The following is a 20,043-nucleotide window of genomic DNA, read 5'->3' as shown; positions in this document are numbered from 1 at the left end:
CTGCATATTATGCATATATATTTTTCCCTTTGGAACTGGTTTCCAGCTAAGTTATTCCATCTGATTTTAAAGCTATAGTATATTTTCTATGTTTGTTTGGGTTTTTTTTAATTTTATAGTAGAATAAAAAGGTTCCTTGAACATAATTCATATTCTCAAATATGACACTACAATCCATAAAGCCAAAGCAGAGTATCATAAGACACAAATAAAAGAAATTTTTACAAGGTTATTCTATATTATTCAAGGATGAAACAATATCTTTCTCTGCTGAGTTTAAATCATTAAACAAAAGGAAGGTAAATTTACCTAGTTTTAGCAATTCTATTATGTGCTAAATTTTAAAGCATTAGAAGAGCTGTCCTTGGAAGCAAGGTACATTATTGATCTATTCATGTTACATTTCTTTTCTCCCACAGGGTTCTTTGCTGATGTGCCTTCAGTAAAGTGCAGACATGGCTTCTTCAGATGCTGAGTTGGCTGTTTTTGGGGAGGCGGCTCCTTACCTCCGAAAGTCGGAAAAGGAGAGAATTGAGGCCCAGAACAAACCTTTTGATGCCAAGACATCTGTCTTTGTGGCTCATCCCAAAGAATCTTTTGTGAAAGGCAGAATTGAGAGCAGGGAATCTGGCAAAGTTACTGTCAAAACTGAAGCGGGCGAGGTGAGTCAAAAACAAGACTGAAGGACAACATTTGATCCCTACTGTGAGCTTTTAGGTGATACATGTGGATCTTTTGTTTTCTTGGCAGACCCTGACTGTGAAGGAAGATCAAATCTTCGCCATGAACCCTCCCAAGTACGATAAAATCGAGGACATGGCCATGATGACCCACCTCCACGAACCCGCTGTGCTGTACAACCTCAAAGAGCGTTACGCAGCCTGGATGATCTACGTAAGTGGCAGCAGCAGCTTCCTTTGGGCAGTGGCAGGAAGTGCTGGGCCAGGCTCAGGGGAAGCCAACGTGCTGTGTCCCTTCCTTGCAGACCTACTCGGGTCTCTTCTGCGTCACCGTCAACCCCTACAAGTGGCTGCCGGTGTACAACCCGGAGGTGGTGTTGGCCTACCGAGGCAAGAAGCGCCAGGAGGCCCCTCCACACATCTTCTCCATCTCTGACAATGCCTATCAGTTCATGCTGACTGGTGAGTTACTTGGTTTTCTTTAAAATCGCTTGGCTGTGAATACTCACGAAGGAGAAAAAGCCTTTTCACTGCAATGTAGTTCAATTTAATGGTGTTGTGAAGGTGCATGTTCATTTGTCATTGGAAATGATGAAGACTTTCCCTTGGTTGAAGAGGATCAGGTTAGAGGTCATTTAGTCAAACCTGACATCCACAAGTTCATCCTGATGGGATGCATCTGCAAGTGCTGAGGGAACTGGAGGACATCGTATCTTGGCCTCTCTCATTCATCTTGGAATGGCCATGGCAGTCAAGAGACGTGTATGAGGACTGGAAGAAAGCAAATGTCACAAGTCTTCAAAAAGAGCAAAAAGGAAGATCCAAGGAACTACAGGCCTGTCAGCCTCACCTTAATCCCTGGAAAGGTGGTGGAATGGCTCATCCTGGAGGCCATCTCTAAGAAAGCAGAATACAAGAAGTTGATCAGGAATAGTCAGCAGGGATTCACCAAAGGGAAATCATGCTTAACCAATCTGATTTCATTCTACAATGGGACAACTGCATGGAGACATGAGGGGAAAGCAGTGGATATTGTCTACCTGGACTTCAGCAAGGGTTTTGACACTGTTTCTCATTATATCCTCATAGGCAAAGTCAGGGAGTGAGGGCTGGACAAGTGGATGGTGAGGTGGATTGAGTACTGTCTGAACAGCAGGTCTCAGAGGGCTTTGATAGGGCTTGTTCTGGGCCTTCAACTGTTCAACATTTTTTTAAATAATCTGGGAGTGATGAAAATATTTCTGATTTGACTAGGTTTTCAGGTCAGTAAAAATGAAGCCTAATAGTGAAGAATTTCAGGGGGACTTTATTACATTAAGTTCTTATTCAGTGATGTTGCAACGAATTTTTGTGAACAAGAGTGTAAAAGAAATGCCACTGGGGAAAAAACCCTCAATGCTGAGAACTTTTATAAGTACCTTCTAATACTGCTTCAAAATTTTGTCTCAAGGATCGTAAGTCTACAAAATAAAAAGCTGAAACCTGGAGATCAGATCTTCTGAGTAAGAAATAGAGACCAAAACAGAAAGCATTATTATGTCATGGTTGTAACACAAGGGGTATCTGCACCTGGTGTGCTGTATGCATTTTCAGGCTTCCTTCTTCACAAAAAGAATGTAGTAAAATACAACAGGTCAGAGGAAGATGAAAAGGTTTCCCAAAGGTAGGACAGGCTGCACTGGTAACTATAGAAAGAAGATTATTATTACTTTATAAAATTATGTATGGCAAGGAGAAGATGAATAGACAAGACAAAGGACATGATGAAACAAGCTCCAGGAACATTTTTTTCCTTCATCATTAAGTGCTTCAAAAATAGAGCACAACAGTGGAACACAAAAAGAAGAGAGCATGAGTTAAGAAAGCAACCAGACAAAATTGTGGGAAACAAACTCAGCTCAAGCTGTTGAAAAGAGAAACATTAACTCTACCTCTGGAAGTACCAAAATTTCAGTATTATAGAGCATGGCAGACCATGCTGGTAAATACACATTTATGATGTTTCTGTGATTTAATTTCAGCAACAATCAATGGGGAAAAACCATAAAAACCATGTAGAGGGGCTTATGGACTGATCAGGAGTGGTCGATCCTATGTAATAAAGTTTATGAGAAGCACTTTCTGCAGTTCACTTCAGCTTACTGATAGACCATTTAATCAGTAACTCTGCAAAACTGATCCTTAGTTGGAAGAATTTTCATAAACAAAATGGACCGCTTGACATGAAGGGAATATTCAGAAAAAGAAGTGCATGTGTGCGATACCTGACAGCACGTCAGGATTGAGATATCAGCTTCCCAGCTGCAGCTAGGAACATTAAAATATTCAAAATGGGTGAAGGCATCTGGGTTTATGAAATGAAATAGCTGCCTATTGCTGGTGCATTAATAATCTCTTCTTTTCTGCCTTTTTCACAGATCGGGAGAACCAGTCCATCCTGATCACGTACGTACAGCCCCTGCGCGGGTCCCTGCGGGGCTGCCCGGTGCCAGGGGACCTCCTGCCTGACCACGCACCCTCTGCTTCTCTCTTGGCTCTGACAGCGGAGAATCCGGTGCCGGGAAGACTGTGAACACAAAGCGTGTCATCCAGTACTTTGCAACAATTGCAGCCAGTGGAGAGAAGAAGAAGGAGGAGCAGACATCAGGCAAAATGCAGGTGAGTTGGGAAGAACAGACTGAACATGTGGCCTGTCATTGCCCTGTCAACTAAACACAGTCACTGAATAATTCTCTCCCTGCAGGGAACGCTTGAGGATCAAATCATCAGCGCCAACCCACTGCTGGAGGCCTTTGGAAACGCCAAGACCGTGAGGAACGACAACTCCTCACGCTTTGTAAGTGGTTGCTTTGCATAAAATCTCTCCCCCCACTGGTAAGATACATGGTGCCTGAGCAGTTCTTCATGCAAAGGAGATGCCAGCAGAACACATCCAGGCTGACCTGCTGCTGCTTCTGCTTAACAGGGCAAATTCATCAGAATCCACTTTGGTGCCACAGGCAAGCTGGCTTCTGCTGACATTGAAACTTGTAAGAGATTCTCCTGGACTGCTCCCATCCCTTCCCAAATTCCCACCTCCATGTACATTGCCACAAGTGCCTAACTCTTTCTACCTCCCTGGGCAGATCTGCTGGAGAAGTCCAGAGTCACTTTCCAGCTCAAGGCGGAAAGAAGCTACCACATCTTTTATCAGATCACGTCCAACAAGAAGCCGGAGCTAATTGGTAGGAAGGAGCACTAACTTTTTTTGAGGGGGATCACTGAGGTACAGTTCCCTTTCTCACCTGATTGGCAAAAGTAAGCCTATGCCTTGCCTCTTCCTACTTTCAGAAATGCTCCTTGTTACCACCAACCCTTATGATTACCACTTTGTGAGTCAAGGGGAGGTCACTGTTCCCAGCATTGATGACCAGGAGGAGCTCATGGCTACAGATGTAAGTAACACAGCAAAAAGTTACCTACTGGGCATGTTTCAAGGGTGACATCTCTGACACACTAAGGATACAGTTGTGAATTCATTATTTTGATTGCAGAGTGCCATTGACATCCTGGGCTTCACTCCAGACGAGAAAACAGCCATCTACAAGCTGACAGGGGCTGTCATGCACTATGGGAACCTAAAGTTCAAGCAGAAACAACGAGAGGAGCAGGCAGAGCCTGATGGCACAGAAGGTAATCAGCAAATTCAGGGACTGATTTGTTCCAAGCCCTTCTCTGCCTCCAGAGGCGATATGTTAGCCTCCAAAGCACACTGCAGTTGGCCTGACTCTCCACATAAAACATTGAGAATACCATTTCTGCACCTGGTCCCTCTAGCTGCAGAGATGCTTTCCTAGTCATGGGAAGTTCCATTATTCTACCCAATGGTGGCTCCCCAAACACATGCTGCCTGAAAGCAGGAACTTCAATTTCAGCACAGGATCTCTCTCTCTCTCTCTCTCTCAAACCTCCAAACACTAAGACACCCTGATGGGCAATTTTGTTTTTGGTGAAATAAATCCTGCAAGCTGTGCTACCCAGAAATCCGCTTCCCACAGAAAAAGAATGTGCCTTGCCTTATGTATTACTAGAGGCTTTTGTTGTTCTTCTGGGAAATTCCAGGTTCAAGCTCTTCCTATCCAAGCCATACCTGTTCTTGCTTTCCAAGAAGACCATCACCAGTGTCCAGAATTTGCATTCCTTCCCAGGCCTACTGTGTGGGATGAGATAAATGTTCTTCCATTCCTAGACCATGGAGAGCAGAGTTGTTCACATCACCTGAATTCTAGAGACTGACTGTAATTAATGCTTTTCTCTCTCTCCCCACATCTAGTGGCTGACAAGGCTGCCTACCTAACGGGCCTTAACTCAGCCGAGTTTCTCAAGGCCTTGTGTTACCCCCGCGTCAAGGTTGGGAATGAGTTCGTGACCAAAGGTCAAAACGTGGAACAGGTAACATCTGACAGTTGAAAATGCACGGCTTGAAGGAGTAGGTGTGCATTTTTCGTTAACCCTCAGAGGTAACTCCAGTCCTGTCTGCTCTAGGTGAACAATGCAGTGGGTGCCCTGGCAAAGGCTGTCTATGAGAGGATGTTCTTGTGGATGGTTGTTCGCATCAACCAACAGCTGGATACGAAGCAGCCCAGGCAGTACTTCATTGGTGTCTTGGACATTGCTGGCTTTGAGATCTTTGATGTAAGGAGCAAGGATTTGACACCACAGTCAAGCGATAGGCAAGGAGGAGTCATGAGGACTCAGAAACACATAGAGGACTAAGGCTCACACAGCTATGGGCCACAGGGGTGGATGCTCTTGGAAAAGCCAGGGAAAGGCAGTGGTCTGGGCAAGTTCACAGCATGTTTCCTGTGCTGTGAATGCAGTGATGCTGCAAGGACTTCTGTGTCAGAGCACAGAAACCCCCAGATTATTGATCTGAGGCCAGAGAAATTCTTGGGTGGGACACTGAGGAGGTTTCTACTGTCCAGGAGGTCAGAGAACTGACACAATGGAGCTACTGAGCTTGCCAAAGGATTTGCTGTTGAGAAGCACAGTGAAAAAGAATTGTAACTTTTGGCTTGATTTACGAAGTCATAATTAAAAAGTCCTTTGAGGACAGTGAGTGTTACAGTAGAAGCCCTGCTAAAGAAACACATGCGGGTACAGTAGGGCTGGGACTGGTGTCGCAACTGCAAACAGCCTTAGGAGAATGCCAGCAAAGGCCTGTGTGTTTTGGCACACCTTGAGAACTGTGCACGTTTCTTTGCTTTGGGCAGTTCAACAGCTTTGAGCAGCTGTGCATCAACTTCACCAATGAGAAACTGCAACAGTTCTTCAACCACCACATGTTCGTGCTGGAGCAGGAGGAGTACAAGAAGGAGGGAATTGAATGGACATTCATTGACTTTGGCATGGACCTGGCTGCCTGCATTGAGCTCATTGAGAAGGTACCTTTCCCATGCAAGTATACGATGTCTGTTGGAATCCTGTGATGTTTCTGAGGCACAGTCATCCCAGAAAGAACTCACAGCCAGACATGTAGTGTCAGTTAAGCAAAGTGTTTTGCACTGAAATTTAGTTTAGTCTGGGAAAGAGAAATGGGGAACTGCACATGTGTGTCATCAGTCTGCATCATCCGGTCTTTGAGCATGGAAAAGTAGCCTGGACTCCCACCAACAGACTTCTAAATCAAACACAGATTCAGCCTCCTTTTATTCCTTCTCCAAAGCATGAAATCCAAAGTCCACAGACAAATTTGGGAAATCAATATCATATCACCTGACCTCCCCAAACTATGGAGTCCCTTGTAGCTCTTTTCCCCATTATTTTGCTCTTTACCACTGCTCCCACCAATTCTACAACCATTTCTCATGTGAACTGGACAGATGTTCCTACCCATTCCATGATGATAGGCTTCAGGGGGGCAAGGGACGGCAGAAATGAAATCCTTGACTGAGAACAACTCCTGGTAAAACTAGGCTTTCATCCAGGCTGAGATGCTGCCAACAGCACAACCAGCCTTTGATGTTCATAGCACAGGCTTCTTGTCATTGTCATAGAGTCACAGAATGGTTTGGGTTGGAAGGGACCATAAAGAACATCTTGTTCCAATCCCCTGCCATGAGGAGGGACTCCTTCCACTAGACCAGACAGGTGAACATCCCATCCACAGTGATATTGAACATTTCCATTATCACCTTTCCTTGTCACTTCTTGTGATTTCTCCCAGCCCATGGGCATCTTCTCCATCCTGGAAGAGGAGTGCATGTTCCCCAAGGCAACTGACACCTCTTTCAAGAACAAGCTCTATGACCAGCACCTGGGCAAGTCCAGCAACTTCCAGAAGCCAAAACCTACCAAAGGCAAGACTGAAGCCCACTTCTCCCTGGTGCACTATGCTGGCATAGTGGACTACAACATCACTAACTGGCTGGAGAAGAACAAGGACCCTCTGAATGAAACTGTCATTGGGCTGTACCAGAAATCATCTGTGAAGACCCTGGCTTTACTCTTTGCCAACTATGGTGGAGCAGATGCAGGTCAGTTTTGTGGAAATTGTATTTTCAATGTGGGACAAAGTTTTCTCAGAACTGAAGCTTCAAACACTAGAAATATAAAGTGGCTTTGTGTTCTGTAGTATCCAATATATATTGTCCATACTATTACACTTTTTTTTTCTTTGATTTGCAGAGGGTGGTGGCAAGAAGGGAGGCAAGAAGAAGGGTTCTTCTTTCCAGACTGTCTCAGCTCTCTTCAGGGTAAGAGCAGAATTCATTTCCTCATTTAAATACCCACTGAAATAACATAGGAGTTCAGTGACATTGCAGTCAGAAGACAGGTCTGTAATTCACTAGATGACTCTGATTCATATTTATATAATTTTACACCAACTTAATCATGCATTTCCTATAGTGCAAGACACAGAAAGACTTAGGTTTTTTATGCACATCATAGATAAACATAAGGTTCTTACTAGATTTTATCTGAACTTTTCCTTCTAATCTCACAGGAGAATTTAAACAAGCTGATGACTAACTTGAGAAGCACTCACCCCCATTTTGTGCGGTGCATCATCCCAAATGAAACTAAAACACCTGGTAAGGCAATCCAAGGGGAGGAAAGCTTGAGCAGCAGAAGCTCTTCTCCTGAGTGTCAAACAGCAGGGTAGTCACTAATGGTCTAATTTGTCAGGTGCCATGGAGCATGAGCTGGTGCTGCATCAGCTGCGCTGTAACGGCGTGCTGGAAGGGATCAGGATTTGCAGGAAAGGGTTCCCCAGCAGAGTCCTCTACGCTGACTTCAAACAGAGGTAAGAGCTCTGTACCTTTCTGCTCATTACGACCAAGCTGAAGAGCCTGATCATCTTAACAATCTTTACATTTTACATTGTCATATTTTACTTGGAATTTATGATTTATTTTATGCTGATTGTGAGGATTCACATGGACTCTGAGTTAATTGTATGAAAGGTTCTTGCACTCTCTTGCACTGTCTTTCAAGACTTGCACTGTCTTGAAAAAATGCACTTTCTAATACATGATATTATTCAGATATTGCTGAGTAGGCTGTGAGGTTCAATCACAGTGGTGGTTTCAGAACTATCAATTTCTTAATGTTCTGCTTTCGCCTACAGATACAGAGTACTTAATGCCAGTGCTATTCCAGATGGTCAGTTCATGGATAACAAGAAGGCTTCAGAGAAGCTTCTTGGGTCCATTGATATTGACCACACCCAATACAGATTTGGTCACACCAAGGTAGAATGAAGTTCTGTATTTAAATACAGTGTGTCCCAGTCATGCACTACCCAACACTGATGTACTACAATCTTGCCTTTCTCAAGGTGTTCTTCAAAGCTGGACTGATAGGTGTGCTGGAGGAGATGAGAGATGAGAAACTGGCAGAGATTATGACCATGATACAAGCCAGGTCCAGAGGCTTCCTGATGAGAGTGGAGTACCAGAGAATGGTGGAGAGAAGGTTGATACTTCTCACTTATTTGTTGTGTTCTAATGGTAGTTGGCTAATTAAGTCTAAATTCACCAAATGCAGGATATTCAATAACCATGTGGATTTCATTTCAGAGAGTCCGTCTTCTGCATCCAGTACAACATCCGTGCATTCATGAATGTCAAACACTGGCCATGGATGAAGCTGTTCTTCAAGATCAAGCCCTTGCTGAAGAGTGCAGAGTCTGAGAAGGAAATGGCCAACATGAAACAAGAGTTTGAGAAAACCAAGGAAGAGCTTGCAAAGTCTGAGGCAAAGCGGAAGGAGCTGGAGGAGAAAATGGTGGCCCTGGTGCAGGAGAAAAATGACCTGCAGCTCCAAGTGCAGGCTGTGAGTATCACTGTTCATTTTTCCCTGGAAAAAGAATGATATACTATCAGAATGCTTCTTGTCCCGCACAGAGACTCACAGGAATTAATGGGTGGTAGAAAACAGTCTAAATCCCACACTCTGAGGCACTCTAATGTTGAGTAAACAGACACTAGCAAGGGCATAATGAGACTCCTGGCAGCCCTACATGGCACTCACCATTGCTGCTATATGAGGAAAGAGCCAAGTAACATCAGACAAAATGTACTGAACATCAGAGAACTCAGAGCTGGAATGCAAATATCTCAACTTTCAAAGCAGTGCTTCTAACATAGTAAAAGCAAACCTGAGAAACACCCACTTTTACTTCGAACTCATTAGGAAAAGGCAGTTTCACCAAAGAAAACAAATCTTTTTCAAATAAAGTATTCTCACAAAGCTTCTATTGCTCAAATACTTTGAGGTTAACAAGTCAATAAAACAGAAGAAGGTATTGAATATTTTTCCATGAGAAAAATACTCCAAGCCTTTGTTCCCGCTGAAGTTAGAAATTGAAGTAACCCCTGTTCTATTCTGCTTGTGTTTGCATGAGGCATTCTCATAGATAAGTGCCCTGGGAGACATGTTTAGAAGACACAAAAACTTTGGAATAAATATTGATTCCAAATGACAAGGTTTCCCAGTAGACACCATTCAAGATCCTTCTCTTGCTGGAGTTGAAGATCAGCTTCAGCTGCTACTTTTAAACCCACCTACTCTGTGATTAAAAAAGGCAGAGAAGAGAAACTTCAAAACATTAAAAGCCATAAAATTCTGTCTCCCCACCAGGAAGCAGATAGCTTGGCTGATGCTGAGGAAAGATGTGACCAGCTCATCAAAACCAAAATCCAGCTGGAAGCCAAAATTAAGGACTTAACTGAAAGGGTTGAGGATGAAGAGGAAATTAATGCTGAGCTGACAGCCAAGAAGAGGAAACTGGAAGATGAATGTTCAGAGCTGAAGAAAGATATTGATGACCTTGAGCTAACACTGGCCAAGGTGGAGAAGGAAAAACACGCCACCGAAAACAAGGTATGAGGCAGAACCTGTCACTCGCACTCCAGAAAAGAGCCCAGTCCTATTACAGGACTTTTATATCTACTTCCTTTATTTACACTTCCTCCCTTCTTCTCAAAGGTGAAAAACCTGACGGAGGAGATGTCAGCCCTGGACGAGACCATCGCCAAGCTGACAAAAGAGAAGAAAGCCCTCCAAGAGGCCCATCAGCAAACCCTGGATGACCTGCAGGTAGAGGAGGACAAAGTCAATACACTGACCAAAGCCAAGACCAAGCTGGAGCAGCAAGTGGACGATGTAAGCACACAGATGTAGAGCAGGAACAGCACAGGTATGGAGTCCGACCTGGCTGGGAGAGCACTGATGGTCTTGTTGTGTTTAGCTGGAAGGGTCCCTGGAGCAAGAGAAGAAACTGCGCATGGACCTGGAGAGAGCTAAGAGGAAACTGGAAGGAGACCTGAAGCTGGCCCAGGACAGCATCATGGATTTGGAGAATGATAAGCAGCAGCTGGAGGAGAAACTGAAGAAGTAAGTGTGGCTGTGGGACACCTGAGTGCTGGGCTGGAGCACTTGTGTTATTTCTTTGAGCTCTAACACGGTTCACTTTGCCCAAAGGAAAGATTTTGAAATCAGCCAGATCCAGAGCAAGATTGAGGATGAACAAGCCCTGGGCATGCAATTTCAGAAGAAGATCAAGGAGCTGCAGGCAAGTCTCTGTTCCTTCCCCTCCCTTGCTCAGGCTCAGCTCAGGCAGGAGGAGGGCACGGGTGTGAAGGGTCCCTGCTGTTCTCCAGGCTCGTATTGAGGAGCTGGAGGAGGAGATTGAGGCAGAGAGAACCTCTCGCGCTAAAGCAGAGAAGCATCGGGCTGACCTGTCGAGGGAGCTGGAGGAGATCAGCGAGCGCCTGGAAGAAGCAGGAGGGGCGACAGCAGCTCAGATTGAGATGAACAAGAAGCGCGAGGCAGAATTCCAGAAGATGCGGCGTGACCTGGAAGAGGCCACGCTGCAGCACGAAGCCACGGCTGCCGCCCTGCGCAAGAAGCACGCGGACAGCACCGCTGAGCTGGGGGAGCAGATCGACAACCTGCAACGCGTGAAGCAGAAGCTGGAGAAGGAGAAGAGTGAGCTGAAGATGGAGATTGATGACTTGGCCAGCAACATGGAGTCTGTCTCCAAGGCCAAGGTATGCAGATGCAGGAGAACATGCTCACAGGGCCAAGGTGTGGCACAAAAGCTGCCTCTTCCAGACACATTCCCACAAACAAAATCCCCACTGTGACAATCAGGCAGAGTGCACTCCATCATCTCTTCCCCCTTCCTGTGTCTGTTCTCTAGGCCAACCTGGAGAAGATGTGCCGCACCCTGGAAGATCAGCTGAGTGAGATTAAAACAAAGGAGGAGCAGAATCAGCGCATGATCAACGACCTCAATACGCAAAGAGCTCGCCTGCAGACAGAGTCAGGTGAGACACCCTCATCCCCAAAGTGCAATGTCAGGACCTGCACGCCCTGAGCAAGCCAGAGGGTGCAAGGCAGCAACTGGTAGAAGCTCTCCGGGCCATTGCTGGTGTCTCGGTTTTGAAAGACAGGTGTCTGCTAAGGAAGGCAGAGGCCCCCCTTGAAGTGGCAGATATAACCCCTTTTCCCTCCAAGTTATTATATTTTGAAATCAAGAGCCTTTCGGCGAAGATGTGGGAAATAGGAATAACAGTTCTTTACTATATATATATATGTATATAACCAGTCAAACAAAACAACAACAACTCTGGCAGTAACAGCAATCACAAACCCAGTGCCAGCCTTCTCGGCTGTCAGGCCCTTTCCCCTCGGGTGCAGTTCCGCTCGCAGCCGGCAGGGGCGCTGGCGGCTCCCGGTGAGCAGGGCAGGTGCGATGGTTCCCCCGCGGCTGCAGGGGGCGCTCCGGAGCGAGCTCGGGAAACCCGCGGCACTGGTGCCCTGGGATCCCGGGAAGGGATGGAACAAAGGCTTCACAAACCGCTGGGCAGCCGATCCCGGACTTTCAGGAACAGCAGGCTGGAATGGCAGGGACGAACGGCAAATCCCGGGTGGCAGACGAGATGTATCCAGATGGGAAAAAACCACGGAGGCCCAGGCAGGCAGGGCGAGCAGGGCTACAGCGTAGCGAAAACTCGAAGCAGCAGCGGAGCAGGGCAGCCACAGCTCGGTCTCCAGCAGGGCAGGGAAAGCGGCTTTTGGGGTCCCGGCGTTGCTTCCAGCAGGAAGAAAGAACGGCCAAAAAGAAAGAAGCAGCAGCTCCTTTCTCTGCAGCTTCTCTCTCTGGACGCTCAGAGCGAACTGTCCCCACACCCAGGTGTAGACAAAAGAGTAGCCAGGCCCGCCCCACTCCCCTTTTTGTCTTTCTTAAGTACAGCTATTTGTCCCCTAGCAACATGCATATGGGAGAAAATTCCTTTAACAGGAAAACCTAAGACTAAACTAAAACCCCAACAGCTGGTTACGTGGCTCTAGAGGCTGAAGGTGTCCCAGGAGGAATAGTGTGCTTCCTTTTCTCCCTTTCCCTTCCCAGGTGAATATTCACGCCAGGTGGAGGAGAAAGATGCTCTGATTTCTCAGCTGTCTAGGGGCAAGCAAGGATTTACCCAACAGATTGAGGAACTCAAGAGACATCTAGAAGAAGAAATTAAGGTCTGGAAGTACCCTACTGTCCACAGCCTACATCACCCCTAAAAGAGAATCCTGTTTGACAGTAGACTGCTTCAATGTTCTTTCCCCAAGCACACATAGGACTGGAGGGAATAGCACTAATGCACAATCCCCCCCACCCTTCAACTAGAGGGGGAAGGAAGCAGGATGCTTTAGGTGCTGGAGGAAGTCATCCACAAGGCTTCCATGAGATTCTGATGATCCCCTCTAGGACAGGATTCAAGCACACATGTCAGAACATATACACAAAGAGCACATTCCTGTCCCCAGAGGAGCTGTCACTAATGTGTCCTGATGCTCCAGAACGTGTCAATGTGGGCTTCACCAGCTCCAAGCTCTACATTTGCCCAATGAGAGTTTCATTCCAATTTCACTGTCAAATTAACAGTCAAGATTCATTTCAAGACAAGTACTCAAGTTACCAAACCCATTGTCCCCACAGGCCAAGAACGCCCTGGCCCACGCCCTGCAGTCCGCTCGCCACGACTGTGACTTGCTCCGGGAACAATATGAGGAGGAGCAGGAGGCCAAGGGGGAGCTGCAGCGCGCCCTGTCCAAGGCCAACAGCGAAGTGGCCCAGTGGAGAACCAAATACGAGACGGATGCGATTCAGCGCACGGAGGAGCTCGAGGAGGCCAAGTACGTGGGGGAAGCAGGATGGCAAATGATGGGAGAAACTGGTCAAGGGAAATTGGAATCTCTGAGAGTGGGTTAACACAAGAATGGGATGAAGGCAAGGATATACTGTCTTTGTAAATAAAGGGGAGAGAGGAAGGGAAAGACAGAGTGTAGATTGGAAGAGAAAACATAGGCTTTAGGGCTAGAAGTGCAAAGATAGGCCTAAATGTCCGTAGATGATCGGACCCAGCAAAGGATAGATCCTTTCAGATCTCTGAAAAGCGCTTGGCACAAAACCCCCAAAGTGATGAACTGGCCTCTCATGACAGTATAGAACTCACGCCCTTCCAAGTTCTAATGTGGCACTGTGCTTCTCTCCTCCCAGGAAGAAGCTGGCACAGCGCCTGCAGGATGCAGAGGAACATGTTGAGGCTGTCAATGCCAAATGTGCCTCCCTGGAAAAGACAAAGCAGAGGCTGCAGAATGAAGTGGAGGACCTGATGATTGACGTGGAGAGAACCAATGCTGCCTGCGCTGCTCTGGATAAGAAGCAGAGGAACTTTGACAAGGTCTTTTGGCCTCCAGCACCAGGACTCTTGGCCAGAGCATTCCCCCATGACTGCCACATCCCTACTCACACCCCGTTTCTCTTCAGATCCTGGCAGAATGGAAGCAGAAGTATGAGGAAACGCAGGCTGAGCTGGAGGCCTCGCAGAAGGAGTCGCGCTCTCTGAGCACGGAGCTGTTCAAGATGAAGAATGCCTATGAGGAGTCCTTGGACCACCTGGAAACAATGAAGCGGGAGAACAAGAACCTGCAGCGTAAGTCCCTGGCCCTCTGCTCCTCACTGGGCTTTCTCACTATCAGCCATTACCACCATTGTTCATGGGTCTGTGCCTGCAGGTCTGCAAAGATGCCTGTCACCTTGGTGGGACAGGGCCCTTGCCATTCTGCTCTGTGCCTGACCATGCCAATGATCCTTGTTTCCACAGAGGAGATTTCTGACCTCACAGAGCAGATTGCTGAGGGAGGAAAGGCAATTCATGAGCTGGAGAAAATCAAGAAGCAGATTGAGCAGGAGAAATCGGAACTGCAAGCCTCCCTGGAGGAAGCTGAGGTACATACAATGCTAATAAATGGTGTCCCCACCAAGAGTATGGGTGTAGTTCTTTGGAGAGACAGCAGGAAAGCAAGCCAACCTTTCATGTGGAACTGCATGAAAGACGACTTAGAAAGTAAGACACTGTTCATGCTGAACTGTGCAGGCCTCTCTGGAACACGAAGAGGGGAAGATCCTGCGCCTGCAGCTTGAGCTCAACCAAGTGAAGTCTGAGATTGACAGGAAGATAGCAGAGAAAGATGAGGAGATTGACCAGATGAAGAGAAACCACCTCAGAATTGTGGAGTCCATGCAGAGCACGCTGGATGCTGAGATCAGGAGCAGGAATGAAGCCCTGAGGCTGAAGAAGAAGATGGAGGGAGACCTGAATGAAATGGAGATCCAGCTGAGCCATGCCAACCGTGTGGCTGCAGAGGCACAGAAGAACCTGAGAAACACCCAGGCAGTGCTCAAGGTCTGTTCAGCAAAGCTACAGAAGGAGAAATGGGATCCCTGACATTTTTGCCATGGAAGCGAACACTGACACCTGGTAATTTCTCTTGTCTCTCCTTCCAGGACACTCAGATCCATCTGGATGATGCTCTCAGGACACAGGAGGACCTGAAGGAGCAGGTGGCCATGGTGGAGCGCAGGGCAAACCTGCTGCAGGCTGAAGTTGAGGAGCTGCGGGCAGCCCTGGAGCAGACGGAGCGGTCGAGGAAATTGGCTGAGCAGGAGCTTCTGGATGCAACTGAACGTGCACAGCTCCTCCATACGCAGGTCAGGCGCTGCTGGAAATTGTTCCCATTCACAAGGGATAACAAAGAATTTGATTGTTATATATCTTGTAAGTGATTACTGCGTAAACATTTGAAGAAGTGTGCTCCAGTATGTCCCCTCCTGCCAGCCCCCAATGTCTGGTTTACCGTTCTGCTGCTAAAGAAGTCTCTTGCATTAAAGACCTTCCTAAACCCTACCCACACTTTCGGGCCTTGATGTGGAAGCATTTGGTCTGACAGTAGCAATCCTGTCTTTCCTGTTGCACAGAACACCAGCTTGATCAACACCAAGAAGAAGCTGGAAACAGACATTTCCCAGATCCAGAGTGAAATGGAGGATACCATCCAGGAAGCCCGCAATGCTGAGGAGAAGGCCAAGAAGGCCATCACGGATGTGAGTTGGACATTCCTGGCATTGCTGATGGAGAATGTCCTGTCCCCCAAATATCTGCAGCCCCAAAATGGCTTTGCCCCTTTGCTCTGATCAGGCGGCCATGATGGCAGAAGAGCTGAAGAAGGAGCAGGACACCAGTGCCCACCTGGAGAGGATGAAGAAGAACCTGGACCAGACGGTGAAGGACCTGCAGCACCGTCTGGAAGAGGCCGAGCAGCTGGCACTGAAGGGAGGGAAGAAGCAGATCCAGAAGCTGGAGGCCAGGGTGGGTAGGGCTGGGGTTGTGGGTGAGTGAGGCTGTCCTTGGAGAGACATTGCCAGGGAAGCTGCAGGGATGGGCTTGTCCTTGCAGGTGCGGGAGCTGGAAGGGGAGGTTGATGCTGAGCAGAAGCGCAGCGCTGAAGCCGTGAAGGGTGTGCGCAAGTACGAGCGGAGGGTGAAGGAACTGACCTACCAGGTAAGGCAGGAGGTCTCCTGCTCTGACAGGGTTTGCTCACAGCAAGCCACATTTTGCACACACCATCGCCAAGGGCAATTGTTAATCCTGTGTGACGTAGCACCAAGAATTGACTCTCTTTCCTCTTTGCCAACCACTTTAGTCTGAGGAAGACAGGAAGAATGTCCTCAGGCTGCAGGATCTGGTGGACAAGCTGCAAATGAAAGTGAAATCCTACAAGAGACAAGCTGAGGAGGCTGTAAGTATTGCTTGGAGAATGAGCAAAGGCCACATTCCATTGGGGCAGGATACACATTGAATGAGGCTGAATACCAGGAGAGGGCATGAAAGAAACTGCCGAGACACAACAGCCTTGGCCACAGTGTTTTGGTATCGTGTCACGAGGCCTTGGTGAGCTCTGGGCACCCTTCAGTCAGGGACATTCATTAAGGGAAGTTCTGCAGCCTGTTTCACACAGGAGGCCAGAGTAAACAAAGGTGGGGCCACACCCAGTGACTGGCAAGTTCCTGAATCTGTGCCAATAATCAGCAGCAGAAGGCTTCAGGGTCTTCCCAACCCTGTAACTCACACAGGCAAGTAGTCATAGAATAAGTACAGAAATGACAAATCCAAGGGGTGAGAAATTGCTCCTCATGTGTGACACAGTCCTGGTGAAGCTCATCCCAGTAGGGTCCTGAAAAGGGGAGGATGAGGAGCTCTGTGTGAGGCTGATGTGTGAGCAGTGGTGGGAGGGGGATGGAGATTTGCAGCCCCATAAGGCTGAGGTGCAGCAGGAGCAAAACCTCTGCCCTGAACTCCTCACCTCTGACTCCCTCTCCCCACACAGGAGGAACTGTCCAACGTCAACCTGTCCAAGTTCCGCAAGATCCAGCACGAGCTGGAGGAAGCCGAGGAGCGGGCTGACATTGCAGAGTCACAGGTCAACAAGCTCCGAGTGAAGAGCCGGGAGTTTCATGGCAAGAAGATAGAAGAGGAAGAGTGAAAATGTCATTTGGCAGCAAAGTGACCTGAGGGCAGCACAAAATGTGAACCCTCTGTCACTTCCTTCTGCAAAAGTTTTTCTTTTTAACCATTTTAATGTCTAGAGAATAAATCCCATAGATTCTTTTGTGTGCATACCATGAGCAGTACTTCTTTTTTATTTCTGGTTTTATTGCTTACATCCTTATTTCCATTAGTCTTTGGTCACAGTTTTGCCTTATAACCTCTATGTCACAATGAAGCTTTTTGTCATGTAGTTCCTGACTACTTATCCCTTTTTTTTTTTTAGCGACTGAGGTGTGAATAGAAAACTAACATCCCATGAAGAGAAATCAAGGACAATAATTCCTGATTGTGACTCCTGCAAGCCCTTCCTACTGGTATACCCCAGACAATATCTTTTGTTATATTCATCCATATGGCACCTCAGCACTTTCTAGCTTGCAGTTATCAGGTGTGAGCTGCTCATTTTGCTGGCCTCTGTTTGGGAGAGATTTATAGAATGCCAATAACCCAAAGAGCACATGTTTTTTTGTGAAGCTGACAGAAGGTAGTCTTTAGTCTCCACTATTTTTACTTCTTGAATTTAATTAGAAGACCATGAAGAATATCACATCCCCTTAAATTAAAACTGGAGAAGGTTGGTGACAGTTCTGTGACAATTCCTTTAGTTCTATAAATTAGACCAGTGTCCACAAAAGCTGAATTTCTGCCACACTACTTTCTGAAACACTGCCCTGTCTTGGGGAATTTTTCTTTCCTGATGAGAAAGATCAGCTGTTCAATGTGGTGTTTTCCTTACTGGTATTGTAGAAACTCAAAACCCCCACCAGGAGCTTCTCTCACAAACCTATGGCAAGAGAGGTCAGAGCAAACAGTGAGCAGGGAAGAGACAGCCTGCAGTAGTCCATCAGTGAAAGGAAAACACAGTTCATTAGTAGCTGTCGTTTCCTGTCTAGACTACTGATTTTCCATTCAGTGTGCAGAAGAAGCAATAAAGAAGATGGACAATTAAATGGCAGATTCTGAGCCTGAGCAGAGATCCACATAAACTGGCAATGAAGACTTGAGTGCAGGGGGAGAAAGTTACCATGTTCAGTCCCAGGCCCTGCCTCCTAGGGCAGAGTACACTGCCACAGCTGCAGATTTTGAATTCCCAGTGAGCATTGGACCAAGCCAGTAACACCTCCAGGGAAAGAAATGGTATGGGGAACTGAGGACAGGTGGTTTATGTCCTTCCAAAGGGAGTACTCTGTTAAATTCCAGTCAGCCTTATATGTGAAACAACACACAAAACTTTGAGAGGATAGATGAGCATGTGGACAGAGAGATACAGTGGATATAACTGACTGGGATTTCCAAAACCTTTCAGCAAAGTATCCCAACAAAGGCTTTTATAGAAGTGATGAAGCCATGACATAAGAAGGAAGCTTCCTACTCAGATAAAGACAGAATGAAAGAGAAGAGTTGTGTGTGCTGGGGCCTGTGTTGTTCAATCTACTGATAAAACAGACAACATCAAGCTGGATGGTTCAGTTGATACAGCAGTGGGAAGGAATGTCATCCAGTTAAAGAGCTGTCATGAGACCCCATCTGTATTCAGCTCTGGGACCCCCAACAGAAGAAAGACAATGGACCAGGTGGAGCAGATGCAGAGCAGAGCCACAAAAAAGACCCAAGTCCTGGAATGCCTCTGCTATGAAGAAAGGCTTACTTAGTTGTGCCTGCTCAGCCTGGAGATGAGAAGGCTCTGAGGAGACCATATTGCAGGTTTTCAATATAGAACAGCAGCTTATAAGATGGGGAAAATCTTTTTACCTAGGCCTGTGGCCATAGGAAAAGGGGAAAAGTTTTAAATTAGAAAGGGTAGATTCTGTTTGGATATAAGAGTGACATTTTTAAAGAAGAGGCCAGTGAGACACAGGCCCCAGCATATGGGAATGCCCCATCAATGGAAGTGTGCCAGCTCAGGCTGAATGGGGCTTTGAGCAACCTGATCTAGCCAAAGATAATCCTGCCCACAGCAGGGCTGTTGCACTAGATGATTCTTTTAAGGTTTCTTCCGACCCAAACCATTCTGTGATTCTGTCCTCTAAGTTCTGTATGTCCGTGGAAGTCAGAGATTGCCCAGAGACACAGGACATCTGAGACACGCCTGCACTCACTGTTTTACACAGTTGTTTCTGAGCTCCTCCTATTCAGGGCACAGGGTGTTTCCACCAGCTTCCCCCTGCCCTGCACAGGGAGCCCAGGGCTGAGCTCTGGTTTTGAACTCCAGAAAGTTGCATGCTCACCCTTGGAACAAGCTTTGCATGCCCACATAAGTGCTTGATGTTGGCTATCTCCTTGGATCACATTTACTGACCTTGCCCCTCTGCTCTTCACTTTACCCACTGAGCTCTTTTAATAATCAAAATGCCAATGACCAGGAGAAGAGCATGTTCAGAACTGGCACTGTTTAAAGCAGCTCAAGTGACAGTGCCCTTTTTCCTAGAACTTGACCACTCATTCTCCAGAACTACTGGCAAATTCCCCCTTTCTCAGAGTGCTGCCTACAGCAATATTGCTCCAAAACAGGCAGCACCGTGTTGAGATCTTTTGTTGCTGGTGCTGTATGAATATGTAAGAGTGCAAGGTATTTGTGGTGGAATGGGAGTGTTAGACTGAGGATGTGTCAGAGTGCAGAGGATCCCAGACTTATGCTGTGTGTGAATGTGGGTAGAGTTGTGTTTGGACAGAAGGTTTGGGGTTTTTTTGGAGTTGTAGGTAGTGAAGGCCTGACTTGGTTGAGAGCATTGCATGGTATACATTGACAATGGGCACATAAACATTAGCAACACGGGCTTGAGCTCTTGAAGGCATGTTAGCACTTCATGTTTGTGTAAGGTGAAATAGGAAGAATCACTATATATTTATTGACTGTATGTCTACTGGAGGTTGAAAGTATCTCCTTGTCTAGGTTACTTTTGCCTCTTAGGCTCTCTTAATCCTTAGAAAAT

The 20,043-nt window shown here is 46.8% G+C and overlaps 1 protein-coding gene across 1 annotated transcript; it reads left to right on the top strand.

Moving 5' to 3' along the window:
- Positions 1–455: 455 nt before the first annotated feature.
- LOC125335735 (myosin heavy chain, skeletal muscle, adult-like) lies at positions 456–17,065 on the top strand. Its single transcript, XM_048323580.1, has 38 exons — positions 456–662; positions 751–894; positions 986–1,142; positions 3,098–3,125; positions 3,224–3,338; positions 3,424–3,516; positions 3,646–3,709; positions 3,806–3,904; positions 4,011–4,114; positions 4,214–4,352; positions 4,993–5,111; positions 5,205–5,354; positions 5,933–6,103; positions 6,886–7,195; positions 7,347–7,414; positions 7,666–7,753; positions 7,848–7,965; positions 8,290–8,413; positions 8,500–8,636; positions 8,741–8,996; positions 9,804–10,046; positions 10,152–10,328; positions 10,414–10,559; positions 10,647–10,737; positions 10,826–11,215; positions 11,368–11,494; positions 12,580–12,698; positions 13,159–13,355; positions 13,720–13,903; positions 13,990–14,155; positions 14,327–14,451; positions 14,600–14,908; positions 15,010–15,213; positions 15,481–15,606; positions 15,701–15,871; positions 15,959–16,063; positions 16,206–16,301; positions 16,890–17,065. The coding sequence occupies exons 1-38, from the start codon at positions 456–458 to the stop codon at positions 17,043–17,045; spliced, it is 5,823 nt and encodes a 1,940-aa protein (XP_048179537.1). The 3' UTR covers positions 17,046–17,065.
- The last annotated feature ends 2,978 nt before the right edge of the window (positions 17,066–20,043 follow it).

Source organism: Corvus hawaiiensis, chromosome 19 (assembly GCF_020740725.1).
Source record: "Corvus hawaiiensis isolate bCorHaw1 chromosome 19, bCorHaw1.pri.cur, whole genome shotgun sequence".
Taxonomy (NCBI): Eukaryota; Metazoa; Chordata; class Aves; order Passeriformes; family Corvidae; genus Corvus; species Corvus hawaiiensis.
This window is presented reverse-complemented; position numbering and strand designations above follow the sequence as displayed.

Excerpts from the sequence above, each read along its gene's own strand:
- LOC125335735 (XM_048323580.1), top strand. The coding sequence starts at position 456 with ATGGCTTCTTCAGATGCTGAGTTGGCTGTTTTTGGGGAGGCGGCTCCT. Across the intron at positions 5,355-5,932 it reads CTGGCTTTGAGATCTTTGAT|TTCAACAGCTTTGAGCAGCT; the intron begins GTAAGGAGCAAG and ends TGCTTTGGGCAG. Across the intron at positions 8,997-9,803 it reads TGCAGCTCCAAGTGCAGGCT|GAAGCAGATAGCTTGGCTGA; the intron begins GTGAGTATCACT and ends TCTCCCCACCAG.